Below are 20,207 nucleotides of genomic sequence, written 5' to 3'. Positions count from 1 at the left end.
GAAAAACACTGTAAATTTAACTATATTAAATTCTAAAAAAATATGTTAATCAAGAAACAGCTTTGAGAGTGAAAGGTACGCCTCAAGATAAAAGAAATACATACAAGTGAAAATTCCAACTAACACAAAGATAACTCAAGGTTGTTGTTTTTGCTTTTGCTTTTTTTTAAAGAGCAAAAGGCATGAACAGGCACTTTGAGATGTCCAAATGGCCAATTAATACATGAAAATGAGCAATTGCATTGCTCATCAGGGAATTACAAATTAGAACCATAATATGATACTATTACACACTCAGCAGAATCGCTAATGACATTGGCTGACAACAGAAAGTGGAGACAGGAATGTGAACAAATGGAGCGTTCACACGCTGTTGGAAGGACAGAGCTGGGTTATTAGCACAGCCTGGGACCCAGCACGTCCATCTCTAGTTATTTATTTAGAAAATGCTTATTTACGTTCACTAAACAGCATGTACAAGAACTATTCATAGCTCTACCCATCAATGGTACTAAGAGTCACCAACAGGTATATTCACATAATGAAATATTACAGGAAGCAACAGAAAGGAAAGAACAGCTTCTGACATTCTGTGCATCTCACATCATAATGCCAGAAAAAGCAGCAAAAACATGGACACACCTTGCATGATTCCATTCATAATTAAAAACAGGCAAATCAACTTGTGCTATTACAAGTCATGGGTGTTTACCTCTGGGGGACAGGAGGAAATACAATGATTGGCAGGGAGCGGGGCACATGGTGGGTGCTGAAAACGTTCTACCACTTGATCTTGGTGCTGGTGGATGGGATGCATTCAATTTATAGTAACTCAGGAAGGTACACATTTAGGACTTAACCACTCTCTTCTGGATGTTTATTACACGTCAATAACAATGTATACCTTTTTTTAAAGAAGTCAGGCAGTACTACTGTGTAACAACAGCAACAATCAACAACCCTCTCATCCCATTCCCTTCCTAGAGCCACTCAGCTCTTTGAGCTTTCTTCTGACACATTTCCTATTTCCAGGTAATGGGCTTATAATGAATCTTCTCACTTTTTCCATTTTAGGAAGCTATAGGCTTCCTATTCTGTCTACTTCCTGTTAGAAAGACATTTCCTTATATAAACCTGGTGCTTTTCCTAGAGTTGATAATTACACAATCTGTTTCTATACAGCCTTCTGTTTAAAGGTGTCTCCTGCCCTTATGGGTACCTTGTTATCTCCAATATTCAAACCCCCTCAGGGTTCTACAGCACAAGTCAGCTTGTTTCTTGCCGGCTGCCCTATCCCGAAGACTTTTAGTTTTTGTTCATTGGTTCTATTCTCTATCAGTCATCTGTCTCCTTCCATCTTTGAAAATTTCAGGGGCATCTTATTTGTTGTCATCCTTTTTTCCTCAACATTTTTTTTTAAATTCCTTTAGTGAGATTTCAAGAGTCCTACAGAGACAGTCCTCAAAGTCTGTAATACTTTTTCTAATAGTCTAGAAGGGGTGATCCACAAATAATTTGGGGCATTCATATTTTATTCATCTTTATGTGCTTAGTTTCAAGCCCAGTAATAAGCACATGGAAAAAGCTTGAAAAAATCTGTAAACTGCTGTTGAAAAACAAAGTTAGGTTCATGGTCAAATCAAGGAACCCCCACTGCTGACCCCCACCACCCACCCCAGTGGTCTGCACCTGGCCACAGGGCATCACGAAGGATGTGGGTCTCACCTGTGTAGTGCTCATTGCCTTGAGCAGCACAGGTCAGAAGCTGTGCCATGGAGGAGCCCACTGCCTTGGATGTACTTCCTAGGTCTTGAGCGCATTTTTCCAGCTGTAAGAATATCCAAGGAGGAAGACAACTTAGAAGAAAAGCAACACACACCTAAGTCTTAGCATACAAATGATGCACATGAAATCGTGGTCCTCAGCTTTTCCCCACCTGATGGCATTGGTGCTACGAGTAAGTAGGGTGACAGAAGGGGAAAGAGCCCATGCTTCAGAATCAACAAATCTGGGTCAGGACCCTGCCTTCTGCTTCCTTCCCCCACATGCTAGCTGTCAGAGACTGGGCAGGTTACCGAACCTTTCCATGCCTCCGTTTCCTGAAGAGATCCTAATACTTAAGCTTAGCAAGTTCTCAGAATCAATGTAGGTACTCAACAAATGGTAGCTATTAGCATCATGCCTTTGGAAGCTAATTTAGAAAGTCTGCAACAAATCCTTAGCGAGAATTAATTACACCTTGGCAGGAAGCGGGCAGACATCCAGCGGCACCGCCTTCCTGGCATGTGGGACCACTAACATTGTTCATTTCGATCTTTATACTTCGAGGAGTTCTAACCAGAAGGAAATGCAATAGAAAGAGAGGTTTGCCCTGGTACATGAGATTATGAAAATGGGCAGAGAGTTTGCTTCCCGTGAACAGCACGTCATCTTGCTTTGTAAACTGAATAAATAATTCAGAGAACAAACTTACCCTGAAGGCTCAGGGTATGGATAATTATTTGATTAACTAGATGAAGGACAACCTTTTGGAACAGAACCTCCAGGCATACCGCGAGAGTGCAGGAAGGCATCAGAGACTGTGTACATTTTTTAACTCTGCAACATTGCTTCCCAGGATAGGCAATGTCTTCAAATATAAAAGAACCTGTAGCCAACGATATGTTCTGGCCAACCGTATGTTCTAACACATTACACACATTCTTTTGGGGCAGTTTCCTTAAAAATTACACAGGGTTTCTTGCATTGTAACAGACCAGCAGGTTTCTGTAAAGGCAGAATCATGTGATGGCAGCCTCTCTCCAGTTCCCTGGAGTGCAGGAGCTTGCAAAGGGACACGTGGACTACATCATAATGCTGCTGGCCCTGTGGCCAGACCTGACTTGATCATTAGCTGGGTGACCTTAGGTGACTTAAGTCCTCTAAGCCCGACTTTCTTCATCTTTGCAATTAGCAGGAGCATGGTTTAACAAATAGTTTCTGAGGACTTCCTAAGTACCATTGGTCCATGGTACATTAGGGGATCCAAAGAGCAGCAGTAGCCAAGAGGGAGGGATCAAGAGCATGGGCTTTGGAGTCCTGTCGGTCTGGATTCAAACCCCGGTTCCACCATCAGCGGGCAGACACTGGACAGAATAGTGACAACCTACCCGTGCACCTGTGTTTTCTCAGAGCAAAATGGCATCCACAAAACTCGCTCATCAAGGTTACCATCAGGATAAATCAGTCGATTTTGGGCACACACAGTGTGTATGATGTACTTACCAAATGATGGCACTTGTTAGCACCGTTCAGTAATGTGGAAAAGGAGGTACACACAAATGAGAAGAGCTGGTAAAACTTTAGTCAAGAAAACCCTGACTCAGGCATCACGAGGTGCCATAACATGATCAAATTAGAGCTCTGTCCCCACCATTCCCCTAGATTGTGGACTGGATTCCAGTGCTTTGCTGTTGCCCCTTCCAGTCGTCTTGCGCTAAGTTGATGTTTTTTCAAATCATGCCTGTTGAAAACATTTCCTGTGTCTACCTTTATAACCTCACTGCTATCTGTATTACAGATAAAATATGTGAGACACAGAGGAGACACAAGACTTGTCTACGGCTGGTTGAGGACACAAGCTGGAGCCAGAAACAAGAACTCCTACTTTGAAACCCAGTTCCTCCAGCTTCACTGGATGTTCTCGGAAAAAGGCTGTGGGATCAGAACACAAGGATGTGTCTTGTTTATGAAAAAGAGTGACAGACACTTGTGCATCCCCAGCCAACCTCCAGCAAAGCAAGACACAGAACCATGACCAGGGGCCCCTTCAGGGTCTTTATCTCAATGCAGTTCTTAAAAACGGGGCTATTCTAGGGCTTTGCCTTTAAAATGTGTGTGATTCAGGGCCACCAACTCTAGCTTCTAAAAATGCCTCACCGTGATCATGACATGAGGCAGAGTCCCAACCCACAGCAGGCTCTAACATCCCTTACCGTTTCCCCCGGAAGTGGTTTCAGCTGACTCTCCACGGCAGCCATCTTGGCGTCCTGCAGTTCACTCTTGAGTGTCTGCACCGTGCTCAGCGCTGAATCGATTTCCATAGGACCACAGGCTTCATGGGCCTGGAAACAGAGTTGGGAATATGTGTACAGTCTGCCCAGGAAAAGTGTCCCCAGTACTTTGCAACGTACCCAATGTCTTTCTGGATGTACCCCAGTGGTTCTCCAACCCTGGCAACAGGAAACCAGTGGAGTATATGTTTCCTGATAGAACAAAATCAACCTTGGTCTGTCCCAACCTCCCTAAATAATCAATTATGTATGTCTCATAAGTGGATATACTTAAAGTCTCCTTGAAGCTATTTTTATCCAAAATGCATCTGTCACTCAGACTAAGAGGATCCTTCTTCAGTGTGTCTGGGTTCTAGGGAGAGAGAGCACCTAGCACGGAGGCTTGAAAAGCATGTGGTGAGTGCCTGAAGAAGGAATGAACGAATGAACCTAGGACTATGCGGACAAGCTGTTATCAACCTTATTGATTCTCTACAAAGTTCTAGACTATAAACCATTACCTTTCCACTGAAAATTACAAAAAGGATTTTTCTTTTCCTTAGCAATTGTTTTAAGAAAACTACTTCATTCTCTTGAACATTTAAGATATTGGTCTCCAAGTGCTTTGATCACATCCCCCTCCATACACATGTTAATAAATTATCGGTGTAAAATTATAGACCAGTATGTCAAATACAGGTAAATTGTAATTTCTTTCTTTCTTTTTTTTTTTTTTAGTTAACAGTGACGACAAGAGCAGTAAATACTAACTGACTGATTGCTATGTGCCAGTAGTAAATAGTGAAGAAACTGAGGCACAGAGAGGTTAATTAACTTGCTGAGGTCACAAAAAATTAGTCGATGGCAAGGCCAGAATTTGCATGCAGGCAGTCTAACAGCAGAGCTTACACTCTTACATTTTAAAGCCTTAATATCTTTTTACACCCAGTGGACAGTCTTGCTTGAGTCCTACTTTGAGGCTGTGAGCCTCAAAGTAGTTGAGGTGTGACTCTCCCTAAGGCTCACTGATGAGACTCATAAAATGCAGATGTTCACGTTCTATGACCACAGACTCTGACTCAGCTGCTCAGGGGTCAGGCCTGGAAACCTGCATTCTGAATGCTCCCAGGGGATTCCAGTGCAGATGGTCCCTGGACCTCTCATTGAGAAACACAGCTCAAGATATTTTTTTCCAACTGAACATTATCCTAAAGCTCTGTATATTTTACTTTGGTGCTGCAGTATTAAGAATTCAAATCAGCTTCTAACCTTCTCCCCTCGCTCATGTATGAGGCCCCCAGTTCCGATAAAGGGATCACTACAATGAGGAAAAATGAACTCATGCCAGAATGTCATGCTAATAACATATCAAACAGTACAGTAATGAGGTCCGTTGACAATTAATAAATGCTAGAGACAGAAACTCATTAATCCTTAATTCTGTTCTATTGAGGACCTTGTTAAGGTGGATGTTCCCATGTAAAATGGGAAAAGTTTTCAGGGCAAAAAAGATAATATAAATACCCCCCCCCCAATAAATTTGCTGCCTAAATAGCTCATTAAATCCCAAAATAATACCTGGAAGATATGATCACTTATTCTGGCCTACAATTTTCCTGGTACCAAGAGACTGATGACTACCTGTCTCCCCTAAGATTGTGAACAATGGACCACTGCTTGTTCTAGGGGTACTGGGGAGGGGGAAGGAGCATATAACCTAAAATAGTTTAACAAAAGTCCTGTGCAACTGGAAGGTGGGTCAACTAAGTCTAGGAGAATGGCTAAAAATGGCCAAAGCTAAGCTACATGGGCATCTTTTAAAGATCAAGCAAACGGAACAGACAGCTCTGCCCAGAAATATGCCCAGCAGTGTTCCGGTCCTGGGTCATCCCCAGGTCACATCCCACAGTAAGGCATCTGCAGCTCCGTTCCCAGTGAGTTAACTGCTGTGACAAGGGTCCACTTGCCTTCTGCGAGGCAGTTCGCAGCTCCGCCAAGCTGGTGGCAAGGTTCTTGGCACACTGGCTCAGCTGCATGGCCGCAGCCTGGTCACTCACGGTGGGCACTGCGGCTTTGGCGGAGGACACCATCTTGCTTCCAGGCTGTAGGGAGATGAGCAGAGAGCGAGATGGTGACTGAGCCGCAGGAGTCAGAGCAGAGACCCAAACAGCCATTCTGCAAATCAGCCAGAACTTACTGAGCCCTAAACCAAGGAAGACCACAACCATCTAGACTACCCCTGAAAACTGCCACCCCAGATCAGATACGCTAGGGCAGTAAGCTCTAGAAATGTTAAGAAAAAGAAAACAAAGTATGCATCATGGAGAGGGGGCAAAATAATGATGGTGGCTTGAAATTCTCATTTAAAACTGATTTCAAAGAGAGTTTATTAAATACATTTCTTTGTGTTTCTTAGAATAGCTTTCTAATCTGTGTCTCACATACATCCAATAGACTGCTTTTAAAAATGTGGGCAGATAAAATGAAAGAAAATGACCTGTCACATCACATCTCACTACCCAGGATGATCTCACCATGCATGGATGTCTGTATGAATGCATACATATTTCCAAAAATAAGATCATACTATTCATTCGATTTTCCAAATTTAAGAGCTGTATAGTATTCCACTGTATGTATCTGTTAATATTTCTCAGTCCCGTGGTGTTGGGTATGTTTCCATTTTTCCAGTGTAATAAACAATAGTATGACAAAAGCTTTGTAGCTAAAATTTTTCACACATTCGTAATTTTCTTTGTATAAAACTTTAAGAGTACAATTTGGACCAAAGAACAAATTGTTTTAGGGGTTTTAATATAGATGATATAAAACTGCTTTTACTAATGCTTAAACAATTTAAGTGTCAGGAAATAAACATTAATGATTCTGTCATTAGTTGATTATTAATTAATTAATTGTCATTAATTAATGATTCTGTGAATATTTTTCATATTTAAATAACACAGGAGAATTCATTAAAAAAATACCAGCCTGAAATGTACGTTGATAACCTCACTGAACGAAAACAACTGAAACATGAAACCCATTTAACATGTGTCAATCAAGGAAATGCAAAGTCAAACAATAAGAACGTCAAGAAATTATCAACAACCTAGTTTTTAAATGCTTGAGTCCCCAACTTGGAAAAGATGTATAAGAAAACATGCTCCATGCATGGCTACACGTAAACTGAGATTCATTCAGCCTCCCAGAAGGGCCATTTTACAACACACATGAGTGAAGTTTAAAACGTTCTCAACTCTTTGGTCTGTCAATCCCATTTCCACTTATTTCTAACTTTGCCTTATTCTTGTTACCATCCGATGTGTCTGTGATGGCAAAATTAAAAGAATGAAAGGAAAAAGAAAAATAAGAGCGGGGACAGAGTGGACCCTGAGACAGGTCTACGTGGCTCCATCATAATAATACCCTTGAAGCCTGCCCATGGAGGGGACAAGACAACTGGCTCCAGGCCCTGAAACCACCCCACTGAAAAGAGAAACACCTGTCCAAGCCACAATGCTCAACTACCCCAAGATAAAAATAAGCCACTTGCAATCCTATTTCTGGGAATTTATCCTAATAATCCAGGAGAAGTACAAATATTTGAGCACCCATGACAACTTTTATCCTATCACAGGTTTACGATGGCAAATAATTGAAAACCACCTGGAGGTCTAGTGGCGAGGGAAGAGCCAAGCAGAGCATGGCTGTGGCCATACGATAGATTACTTAAAACCAAAAATGCTCATAATACAATTGTTAACATGAAGGGCAGAGTCTACACACAATAAATCCCAGTTTAAAAAGATGTATACAGGGACGCCTGCATGGCCCAGTCGGTTAAGCATCTGCCTTCAGCTCGTGCTGGAGTTACAGCGCTTGGAAAATTAGCCTAACAGATGTATCAGTGAGTCCTGTAGGCACAGGTTCAACGAGAAAAGGACAAGGAAGACAATCTGTTCGGGAGATACAAGTAGACAGGAAGTGCCAAGGGATCTGAATACAAGGAGTATGTAAAAAGGGAATTTACCCACCACTTCATAGTCTCATTTTATTTTTCTTAAAATGAATCCACCCCTTAGCCGGCAAAAACGGACAACACTTAGCAATTGTAAAAGTGCCACAAAAAAAAGATCCCACCTTTGGAGAAGATGCACTTACCACTTCTTTTACCCCCAGTCTGTGAATAACAGCATTAGACTCTCTGGAAACTGGCAGACCAAGAGTTCTAGCCAGTTCCAGGCTGTTCAACAAAACTTGCAACTTATCCCATGTTTTCCCTCACAGAGGAGAAATAAAGAGGAGACTCCCAAGAGAAATGGATTATGGGCCATCTCCCAGGGCAATTTCCCTGCACAGTAGCATTCTGCTTTGCCAAGCTAAATCCACCTCTCCTGAAATTGGAAATACAGTGGGAAGGCCTTCAAAGATCTGCTCACTGCAAAGACTTGGCCATGACTGTGGAACTGGGTAATTCTTCTCCCTCAGGATAAAGGGCACCCCCTACCCCTCAGGTGGGAGAGCTCTGGGCACAACCCAGGTGACTGCTTCTGTTACCTGGAGAAAGTTCTGGCTGGAGATGATGAGAGCCAGCTGGGCGCTAAGGTCTTCTGCTTGGGCTTGGCTTCCTCTCACTCCCTGGACCAGCTGAGGGATGTGGTCGGCCACCGCCTACAGGAAGCAAGGAGAATTAAAACAGAGCACAGGGGCGCCTGGGTGGCTCAGTGGGTTAAGCCTCTGCCTTCGGCTCAGGTCATGATCTCAGGGTCCTGGGATCGAGCCCCGCATCGGGCTCTCTGCTCAGCAGGGAGCCTGCTTCCCCCTCTCTCTCTGCCTGCCTCTCTGCCTACTTGTGATCTCTCTCTCTCTGTCAAATAAATAAAATCTTTAAAAAAAAAAACAAAAAAAAAAAACAAAAAAAAAAAACAAAACAGAGCACAGCTAGCAAGACAGGAAGGACCCCAGGGACAATGTTTTTGGGATGGGCTATTCTAGCGGGGCCATGCTTGTCCCAAACCTTGCATTTACCCAGCACTTGGAAGCCAGCTGGGTCCTTAAAACACTGAATCTTAACACAGTACCTCTGGGTAGCTCTCTCCCACACATGCTCTACCCTGCGTTCCTAAAGGTCCCAGTGCATTTAAGCACAGTACGAGTCTCCGTAAGGAGATCTGAAAAGTGTTTGCCCACTTGCAACAAATACCAACCTGGCCAATTACGGTTTAGAGCTTCAAAGCAAACAAAGAATCTTCATAATTCACCAGTGGATAAACTCAAGTCACATAGTGTAATGAGGAGAAAAAAGTATGAGAAGTCCTCATCTGCCAAAGTCACTCCTTCGATCTCTCACTTGGCAGGTATGCGTTCTGGCTGTCACCTTTCCTGTCACTACAGGTCTTCACTCTCAGAGTAGCCCTCCTCATTTCTCAAACTGGAAATCCCAATGCCCAGGGTGGAGGAGGAAGGAGCAGCATTTCGGTGCCGTAGGAGACCAACCTTCTACCTTTGCTGTGTTTTCACCTCTGTGACCACTCCTCACCTGACTGGCCAAGTCCTCAACGGTCACAGCACAGTAGCCCCCCGCTGATGAAGGTCCTATGTGTATACCAGCCTGCTGACCTATTTTTTTGGGAACCCATTCCAGCAAGGGTTAAAAAAAAAAAATATTTCCATGAGATTTTTCCTCAGATTCTCTTCAGGACTGGCTCCAGTAATCTGGGCCACCTTCCTCTCTCCTCTGCAACCTGATACATAGTAAAGCTCTCGTTTCCTGACATGACGCCCAGGCACTGAGTATCTTCAGTCTCTGCAAAAATGGGAGGGGGGTAGTCCACCCTGTAGGACTGTCCTGGACACGAGGAGCAAGTGCTCTCTGAGAAGCGTTTTCTTACCTGCGCTGCCAGGTGACCTGAGGCTCTAGGAGACAGCACACACCCCCTACAGGGGCCCAGCTCGCAGGAAAACCCCTTCATTCTCCATATAGTCCCAAGGACCAGGCCCTACTGCATCGCTGAGTCTTTTCTGTTCCTCGGGTTGTGGGGGGTGGGGGGGCTGGTCTCAGAGAACCCAGAATCAGGATTTGGAGGGCTCTGGGTGGTTCTCTTCAGAAGTAAAGCCATCTCTGAGGTAGAAGTGGTAACCCCTCTCCCATGTGAACAGTATCACAGAGAAGATGAGAAAAAGGGGGATAGTGCAGTCAAGTCTCGAACCTTGGCACAGACTCAGCTTTCCACTCAGCCCCCGCTGCTCACTGCAAACACCTGTGGGAGACTCCAGGCAGACATACCGCCAACACGTGGGCAATGGTGACACAATTATACATTGTGTCTGGCATCATTCAGGGGTGTCCTGGGAGAGTGAACTCCTTGGGCCTTCAGAAGCAGCAACAAAGGGGTTCACTGCACCCTTTGGGGCACGTTGGCTTCAACATGCCATCAAGGTCCGGGTCTCAGAAGAACAAACGCGTGACAATGGAGAGCCCCAAAGCACATGAGCCCTGAGGCCTGATGGGATGAAATCAACGGATGAGTCCACGTGAAGCAGGATTCAGCACACACTGAAGGCCAAGGCCCACCTCTCAGAAGGAGAAAGACACTCTGGAAATTCAAAGCTTTGGTGCCATTTCAGAGCCCTAAAATTTAGGCCTTGTTAATGATCCTCCTTAATTTGATCTCTTGAAGAGAAAGCCAAGAATCTAGACAAAGGGAAGGCAATGCTGGAAAAAGCACCACACTCTCCCTTCAGACACAGGCCACCCACTTATGAGACAAAAACCAGATGTGTGTGTGTGTTGGTGTGTGTGTGCACACCTGCAACATGGGAGCCTGAGCACACTCCATCAGGGGCCTGGGTGATCAGTCGTAACCGAATGATCCTAGCACTTGGCCCTCTAACGGCCGTCAGCGTCATGCACAGCAGACCCGGCTCTCGGGTGGCCGGAAGCTCACCTTGCAGCTCTGGACCAGCTGCTGCTGGGCGGCGGGGTTCTTGTTGGACACGGCCGCGTTCTGGGAGGCGGCGATGGTCTGTGTGGCGGCGGCTGCGGCCTGCTTGGCTGCCACCTAGACAGGAGAGTGACAGGAGGTGAGCCAGGCTTTTGAGTGTCCCCTGACACAAACACACACAGATACGTGCTCCTCCCACTGAGGGGCTGGCACGGGCGAACTGCCCGTGTAAGAAAGGGCGCTGCAGGCCCAGGCTCTGCCTTCTGAATGTCACCGATGATCCTCGTCTAACAATACCCCATTATCTCCGCAGACTTTACAATCCTTGGGACAAGTGATAAAGACAGGCACGCTTGAGAGCTCAGGTTCCAGTGTTCATTTGTCTCTTTCCAAAAGATAAGGGACAATTAATTCCAAGACCACGATGGCACTGATAAGTGGCATTAAGTCTAAATGGTTTAGGGGAATTGTTTTTTTTCCTCACAGACAGGACAAACGCGGGTGTGCTCATGGCTCTCCTCTGACCGCCTGTGGGAAGCCTCCCTTCAGAAAGGCCCAGACTCCCTCACCCACGAACTTAATTGTGTCTGTCACATCCTTCCAAGAACAAGGAAGCCAGTTTTTTTCCAGAATCCAGCAGACTACATGGAGGGATTCATCAGACAGGCAGGTTCTCGGCCTCCAACCTCCCAAATTTTAGTGTAAGAGTCTCCCGTGTACCTTTGTGAGAGATTTATTTTCTTAAAGACTTTGTGCCTACTGCTACTTCCTTTTGTTTCACCCCAGAATAAATACATGTTCTGAAAAATGACAAAAACATTTTCTTATGACTCTATCCCATATCTCTCCGCCAAAGCCTGATCCCCATTCTCCAGTCTTTCTGAGTCTGTATTTTCTACTGGGAGTCCTGACAGAGTCATTGCCTCTGACAAAATAAACTGTCAGCTAAAGGTCCTTTCTGAACATGGGACTCCCTTAATGCCAGGAGGAAAAAAATTCCTATTTCCTCCTAAAAAAAAAAAATAAAAAAGGGAATTCTATTCAAGAACGCTAAACTCAGAAGACTTTGCTTACTGAAATCATGAGGTGAAGCTATTTTTCAAAGTGTCACTGTGCCATTGAACCTAAATGTACAACGTACCTAAAGCAATTTCAAATTGTTTATGAGTATCTTAACCATTCAACTCCATCGTTCATCTTGCGGTAGCTTCCTTTTTATGGGCATGGCCTTATTCATTTGGTTACTCTTTCAAGTAACTCTTTGCAATCTAAAATAGACATCCTAGGAAACCAGCCTCTTTACCCACCTCCAATCGGTTGACAATTTTTTTCTTGATGGCGTTCTGGGCAGCGGCGTTGGTTGCCACCCGGAGACCCTCGGCAGCTTCTCTCAGTCTCTGCTGCTGGTCTTCATTCTCAGGATTGGCTGCAGCCCCCTGAAGAGGAGAAAAGAGAGATTCTGAGAGGCCCGTGGGGCAGCGTGCCATAGATGCTGAACTCGTGCCTTCCATTTTACTTTCTCCTGGTAATATAAAATATGTGAAGGACAGAGCAAACGCGTCAAGCAGTATCTTTACAATACAGATGTTTCATCTCTTTTCTCTACTTCAGAATTCCACCCATCTAAATAAAATCCATTTGCTTTCCTAAGACACTTGAAGCTACAGCAACAACATATTTTTTACAACAACATAAAAAATCTACCAAGGGATGTTTCAAAACTGCAGCAGTAAACAGGAGAAATCCAATGGTAATAATTAAACACTTGAGATCTTAGCCTTGGTCATCCATGTAAATTAACTTGTGGTCCGATTGCCATGGTTTCAAAGATGTTAAGATAAACACACATCCCCCCCACTCTCCCGCCCAAATCTCTCAGGGAGAATTTCATTTTAATTGGCACGACAGACACACGTCACTGCTGAAAGATTCCCATCTTGCAACACTAGTTAATGTGGATGGGCTAAGAACACTGATGAACAGGGGCAGGGAATGCCATCCAAAATATAAGGAAACGCTGTTCAAGAAAGACTATGCCTAGAAACTGCATTCCTGGAAAACCTGAGTTGGAGAGGACAGCCAAGCAGAGCTGGTACTCCTCTGCACCAAATAATGGGAGATATCCCATGCTCCTTATCTTGGCAGGGAAAGAGAAAAGCGCCATGCATGGCCCATGGCCATACTGTGTTGCTGTAGCTTCAAGTGTCTTAGGAAAGCAAATGGATTTTATTTAGATGGGTGGAATTCTGAAGTAGGGAAAAGGCTAATGGCAATTTGGGAAGAAAATATAATTTTAGGGAGCCTAGGTGGCTCAGTTGGTTAGGCAACTGCTTTCGGCTCAGGTCATGATCCTGGAGTCCCAGGATCGAGTCCCACATCAGGCTGCTTGGTGGGGAGTCTGCTTTTCCCTCTGACCCTCCCCCCCTCATGCTCTCTCTCTCTCATTCTCTCTCAAATAAATAAAATCTTAAAATCTTAAAAAAAAAGAATGTATAATTTTACTGCACAGTAATTAACTAACAAAGACTTAAAGCACATCCAGCCTTCCACTCCCACCTGCAATAGAAGCAGAGATTGAGATTTTCCTCATGGAGTCTGGATGTTCTCAGACCAATTCTTAATATATGCAGGTGAATGGGTTTCTTTTCATGAACACTTTCAGGGTGGTAACATTTGCTCACAAGGCAGAGACAAAAGCAGAAACACACACGCCAATTATCGAAAATCGATTTTCCCATGTCTCCATTTTCCAAATGGGGCCAACTTGCCAAATTGACCCTTTACAAGAACTTATTGCTTTGAACTATTTATAAAAGTTATAGGAATTCAGACCAAAAAAAAGTTATAGGAATTCATCCTGGCTGGAACAGTTTTAACATCTGTGACGGAAGTGTTTTGGCAATCCTTTTGAAGGGAATCTTCCATTCTTTCAAACTGCAACACTCTAAGTAGTCTTGACTTTGTGTTTCTAGCAACAAAAAATAATTCTGTTTTGGTATTTCACGTGTGAAAGATTGTTTGGGCTACTTTTGTATTCTTTTACAAATTTAGGAAAATCATTTTATTTTATTTCCTTGGTCATCAGATATTTAAACCACTCTTACACTTGCCTTCCTCTGGCATTTTGGGCAGCAGGAAACCATCATTTCTGCACTTGAGTCTGAAGTGGGCATGTGGATCCTTCCTTAGCAACGTCTCTTTCACGATTAGATATGAGGTACTAGTCTTGGCCCAGAATCTTGGTTACTGATTATGAAATGTACTTTTTTTCTGCACATAAATATATTTTTTGGAGCTTTAACCATCATAGATCCTTTAGCTTTCAACAAAATTCAGTCAATTAAAATACTGTCATGAAGACCCTGTGACAACTTTTAACTGAAAGAATGTATAGAAACACCACTGTCTCATCTGATAGAAATAATCAGAAATAAGTACTTAAACAAGTTTCTGGTAATGTGGTACATTCAGTAAGGTCTGATGAGCGCCACAAATCTAGAAACAAATATAAACAATGGTCCCAGCTCAATCCTGATTATGAGATAGTAGGCTTAATCATTTCAAGTTTTTATTTTCCTATTTGTTAATAGGGATTGATTAGATTTTGCACTAAGCTTCTTTCCAGTCTGCCAGTTAATTTTTGTGAACATGAAAGTTTGCTTAAAATAGCTATGCTTAGACTTAGAAGCGGGGGCGGGGGGCAGAATTCATAAAAACCATAAAGAAATTAACCACTGCATAAATCCCTAATATGTATATTTGGCTAAAAGGGGCAGTTAAGGGCAGAGCTTCTCAGCTGAAACAGGGCTAAGGGGACAGAGGAAGAAAGTTCAGATCCTGTCCCTCCTTGGGTTTCTCTTTAGCCTGTTCTCGAGGCACCTCCAAGAAATCACAGTCCCCAGCGACTACAATGGTGAGTCAGTCGAGGAAGGTCTACATGATTCACTGCATGTCATAACACATTTTAAGTCAAAGAAGTCACAGGCTAGGTAGGTTGAGACGCACTAGTATTCAGCTGGAGGCCAGGGAGATTAGGATACAATGTGGGGGCTTTTAATGAATCTTAAATGCACAGAAATGCATTAAACTTGTTATCTTAGGCGTATAAAGTTGAAGCTGATTTTTATTTTATTTATAGCCATCTGCTTTTTCCATTAATTCCACCAAAAATGCAAGCGAGTTGCATAATAACAAAAAGAGGAACATTAAAAAATACAGCTTTATCCACGGAATGCAGTCCTCACCTCGAGGTGGGCATCAGAATCTTCTGTGGCACTGACTTACACGCACACATACAGTCTCCCCCCGCCCCCCAGTGACCTTGTGAATCAGGGTCTTTGGGGGCAGAACTGAGACATATGCATTTTAATGTTTTATGATGGGGGTGGGGGGGCTCTGAAACAGAGCCCCGAGATAAGAATCACTGGCTTTTAGAAGCTGCATGCTCAAGCATAGCTGTCAAAAAAGCAGAGAGCTGACTCTTAACTCTTCATTCAGGCTGTTATATAATATTTAAAACCGCTACTGGGATTTGAAGAAGAGTGAGGCAGGAAGTCCTCGACTATGTAAAATCTTGATGGGAGTTTACAGCGGAGAAGTCAAATGGAGGGCAAAGTAGTATTCAGGTTGCAGGCAAAAGAAGAGGCCTATTTGAATCTGCTGTTGATCATCTCCAGTTTAAATGAATCACCATTTGCAGTAAGCCCGTGGTGATAACCAACCCCCCGGTCCACCGCCACCACCCTCTCCAGCACAGAGTGTGCTCACTGAGCAAGGACTTTGTCCCCGACAGCTGAGTCAGCACCAGTCCTCTCAAAGAGTGTTATTCCCATGTTCCATGCCCTTCTTTCCCAATGCAACAAGGTCAAACGTGACATAACCATATAGGTCTTAAACCACAAAAATGCACACTCCGCTGACCATTCTTTATCTTCAGGGTACCTTCCAAATCCTAACTCTTAATAAGTTCCCTTTCCCGTTGAACAAATCCAATCCAGTACCTTTGCAGCTTCCACCATGCGAGCAGTGGAGTCGGCCAGGAGTTTCGCGGCCGCCAGGAGCTTCTTTGAGTTCTCCATGTCGATTTCAGCTTCTGCATCAGACCTCATGGCGTTGACGAGGTCTGAGGTGGCCTGGGCCAGGACCCGGGCCTGGCGCACCATTTCACCTATGGGATGGGATTGAGAATGCCATCGGTCCGTCTGCTTTCTAAAGCACAAAACCTGCACAGTCTAGTCTCCACACCTCTGGGAAGAGGGACAGAGAGAAAGGAGCCCCCAAACTCTAGTACTAAGCAAGGCAACTCACGTAGACCCAGGACCGAAAATACTCCCGGTGGCTGGCAGGACTATCCACCCCAAACACAACCAACTTCCACCTTGAACCCTGAGGGATCAACAGGACACAAGGAAGCAAAGAGGAATTCTTTGGAAAGAAAAGGCAGGAACAAAGTTATGTGGATTTATTATGCAATTTAGTAAAATATTTATTTAGAAAATATTATTTACCTCACTTCAAGAACCACTTACCCCAAAGTCCTTATAATAAACACTGCATAATGGCATAAAAATTATTTTTAAAATTTGAAAGAATTTGTATGTTACTTAACTCCAGATGAATAACATCACAGGACCCACTGTATTTGTGTCGTTTGGCTCTCGGTAACAGGAAGCACAGACCCCAGTTTCATGCTCAGCTCTGAAGATTTGCCTTGGCTTAGGTTTTCCTATCAGTTTTCTGTTTGCTCACCCTTTTCTTTCCAGTGCTGGTTTTGATCTTATGGTTAGTAATTGTTTGGTTTTATGGTTCCTGTGATTTTTATTGATATCTATTTCAATTTTCTTCTAGAAGTAGGAGGGGTGTAAGAGTAAACATTTAAAATAAAATTACTCAGATGTAAGGGAATTTTTCCTCTCCCAAAGGTCATCTGAGAAGGATGCCAAAACACTGACATTAAGGAGGGGAAAAAAAGCTTTCATAAAAATCGAGATGTGCTAAATTCAAGGTATTGTGGATTAGATTCTGGGATGATAGAAGGACTTGAGGGGGAAAACTGGTTAAATCTGAATCATGTCAACAGTGAACACTTATGCACCATAGTAATCTCCTAGTTCTGACAAATGTGCTGTGGGTTAGGGAAGATGCAAAAAAATGAGGAAAAATGGGAAGGGTAAATAAGAACTCCCTGTATAGCCTCTGTAACTTTTCTGTAAATGTGAAAGCATTCCAAAATAAAAGGTTTATTGAAAAATAAAACAACAACCAAAAAATCCAAATGTGCATAGTATTCCAACCTTCTTAAACCATGTAAGGAAGATACAGAAAAGCAAAAGCTTTTTATGTTTGTTTGTTTTAAATACTTACTACAAAGAATAGCTCTGTGTCAACCAGGAAGTAAGAAAACAAACGTCTTACAAACTGCTGGTAGGGTTGCAAAGAGTAAGAAAGTTCATACACACGCACACACACACACACACACACACACACACACGTTTTACATACTTATTGGTCCAGATATTCCACTTATTACATATAGCACCCAAAGTAAACCAAGATAAAATAGTTACTGTCGTATTATTTTTGTTAAAGCAAAACAAACTAAGAAGCAGACCAAAAAACTTGGAAACGACCTACATGTCTACCTAAAGATAATTGGTTAAGTAAATTAGGATAGAATTCCATAGAGTAGAATATTATGCTGCCATTAAAAAGATTAGCCCTGTAGGTGAACATGAAAAATGTCTTTAAAGATATATTAAGAGAAAAAGGTTTCAGGAGAGTATAAATAATGCAATTCATTTATACAGAAAGAAAGATGGTGTTATACACACATAAACACACACACACACACACACACACACACACACGAACATATGAGACCGTAGGAAGATCAAAAATTTCCGGACATGTAAAAGGGAAACTGGTGAGTTGCCAAATCTGGAGATTTAGATGGGATAGAGATGGCCTGGGTCTGGGAAGATTTACTTTTCAATCGATAGACTAAAGGGTGCATTGTATGTATTTAAAATTTTCTGTATATTATGATCTTTGACATCTTAAAAAAAAAAAAAAAAAACCTTTCTGGCTAGAGAGAGACTGCCCTTCGGTAGGTTAGCCCAACTTCTAGAGATCGCAAAAAACTCCAGCCAGCCTTTGATAAACAAACTAATCAGGCAGGAGCCCCACCTCCTCTATGGGGCCAGTACAGCCCTAGAGGCAATATCCTTAGGCCTCAGTCATCCCAGAGCCTGATACCAGGCAACTAGGTAGAGCCTGGTGAAAATAGTCAAACTCAGCAGTCCCAAGCTGTTCACCTTGACCTGCCTTGCCTTTCAAACAGAAATCCCAATAAAGGCCACAACCTAAGCTCTCCCCTCAGTCCTGTCTTCTGCAACCAGACCAAACCCAATGCTTCCCCTGGGACGGTGCATGGCACATGGTGCCCCTCTCTCAGGGACCTGTGACTGGAATACAGTTTTCCTTCCAAGCTTCATTCCTGTCTCCTCCTGTGGCTGCATCTTTCCCATGCCACGTCCAGCACGTTCCTTCAAATGAACGGCATTTGCCGAGAAGTTACTTTAAAAGGCTGGTTAACGAATTCTTGTTGCTATGGAAGGCTCCATTAGAAGTCTTCCATCTTTCTCCCAGCCTCAGTGAGGAAGTCTCTGAGAGAGGCTGAGGACAACTCCCATGGCCAGGCAGCCATCACCTTTCTTGCCATTGTCCCCACAAGGGAACCCCAAGGAAACCCGTCCACCCATGGCGTCGCCCCTCACCAGCGTCGCCCATGGAGCTGAAGATGCTCTCGGTGACACACATGATGGTGTCGGTGGCCTGGTCGTAGCGGCCGATGGGCTCGCCGCGGCTGGCGAACTGTCGCACGTGCTGCAGGAGATCGTGCAGGGCCTGGCTGACCACGCTGGCCGCTGCGCTGACCTGCTTCAGGAGCTCGCTGTCGTCGGTGGCCGCTTGGCAGGCACGGACACAGTTCTCCACTGAGCGGTCCACGAGCTTCCCTGCTTCAATCAGCTGCTCCTGGCACACGGGGGAGCTGATGGTGGGGCTCACCACCTGAAGTGACACAGGAGCAGGTCGTGGGCACTGAGAGTCAACTCTCCGTCCCCACCGTGCCCTTTCTACCAAGTCCCTTCCTGCTTTGTGCCTCTGTTCCTTAGAGGACCGAGGGTTACACTAAACCATCGCTACGGTTTCTCATACTTCACGATTCCACTCTGTTTTGGTGACTTCTGACGCCCACGAATTTTTATCTTCATCAGTCATACATAACTATACTATTGACTACTTCCACAGAGAGAAATTTCCGGTATTGATGTCATGCCTCCTGCTTTTAGGAACCTCTAACTCGAGTCCTCTGAACTAGGATAACAAGACTAAGGGAATTGTATTTCTTTTCTTCGTACCTCCTGGTACTTTAAAGAATGGGGGGGGGGGGGGCGGTGTGGCACCTGTGTAGCTGTTGTTAAGTGTCTGCCTTCGGCTCAGGTCATGATTCCAGGGTCCTGGATTGAGCCCTGCATTAGGCTCCCTGCTCAGCAGGAAGCCTGCTTCTCCCTCTCCTACCCACCCTGCTGGTGTTCCCTCTCTCGCTGTGTCTCTATCTGTCAAATAAATAAATAAAATCTTTAAAAAAAATAAAGAAAGAGAGAACAGGGGGATTCTGTCAGTTATTTGTGGGTACGTGGAAAGTGCCCAAGGAAAGCATGAGCGATACCATCAGGACTGCTCCTTCTGACACTACAAATCCCACTGGATGATAGGACATGCCAGGTTAAGCTGGTCATGAATCTACAGAAGATGTTACGTCATCAAGTTGAGAAAACGGACACCTCCCATCTTCCGATGCATGAACACATGTTGGGGAGGAAAGGATACATGAAATCTGACAGGACTGAGATTACCCCGGTTCTGCCACGGATGACTTCTGGGGCCTCAAGCTATTTGTGAACATCTAGGGGCCTCAGTTCCCTGTTTGGCAAACTGGGGAGGATGTGCTCCACAAGGCGGAGTTTGACACCCAGTGTGTGCACATCGTAACGGGCAACTTAAACATGAACTTAAACATGAACTTAAACCTGATTATCCTCACTCTGATACTGACAGTGCAGGAGGGGCACTCCCAAATCGGCAGATGATCTATGGACCATGCACGATGCTCTACTACATTTCCATGCAATGCAACAACTCTTTGCGTGCGGGTGTCAAGAAGACA

The 20,207-nt window shown here is 44.1% G+C and overlaps 1 protein-coding gene across 10 annotated transcripts in view; it reads right to left on the bottom strand.

The window, feature by feature from the left end:
- TLN2 (talin 2) overlaps nt 1–20,207 on the bottom strand; it is a 424,186-nt gene that overhangs the window by 121,359 nt on the left and 282,620 nt on the right. For all 10 annotated transcript variants that reach the window (XM_046008087.1, XM_046008086.1, XM_046008085.1 and 7 more), the window contains 8 exons: nt 18,754–19,048; nt 15,979–16,145; nt 12,286–12,414; nt 10,982–11,095; nt 8,592–8,705; nt 5,999–6,133; nt 3,975–4,103; nt 1,726–1,828 (listed from right to left, as the gene is read on the bottom strand). In XM_046008087.1, coding sequence (XP_045864043.1) covers nt 1,726–1,828; nt 3,975–4,103; nt 5,999–6,133; nt 8,592–8,705; nt 10,982–11,095; nt 12,286–12,414; nt 15,979–16,145; nt 18,754–19,048 — 1,186 coding nt within the window. The remainder of the gene's footprint in view (nt 1–1,725; nt 1,829–3,974; nt 4,104–5,998; nt 6,134–8,591; nt 8,706–10,981; nt 11,096–12,285; nt 12,415–15,978; nt 16,146–18,753; nt 19,049–20,207) is intronic.

Source organism: Meles meles, chromosome 6 (assembly GCF_922984935.1).
Source record: "Meles meles chromosome 6, mMelMel3.1 paternal haplotype, whole genome shotgun sequence".
Classification (NCBI taxonomy): Eukaryota; Metazoa; Chordata; class Mammalia; order Carnivora; family Mustelidae; genus Meles; species Meles meles.
The sequence above is the reverse complement of the archived record's forward strand: the minus strand, read 5'-3'. Positions and strand labels throughout refer to the sequence as shown.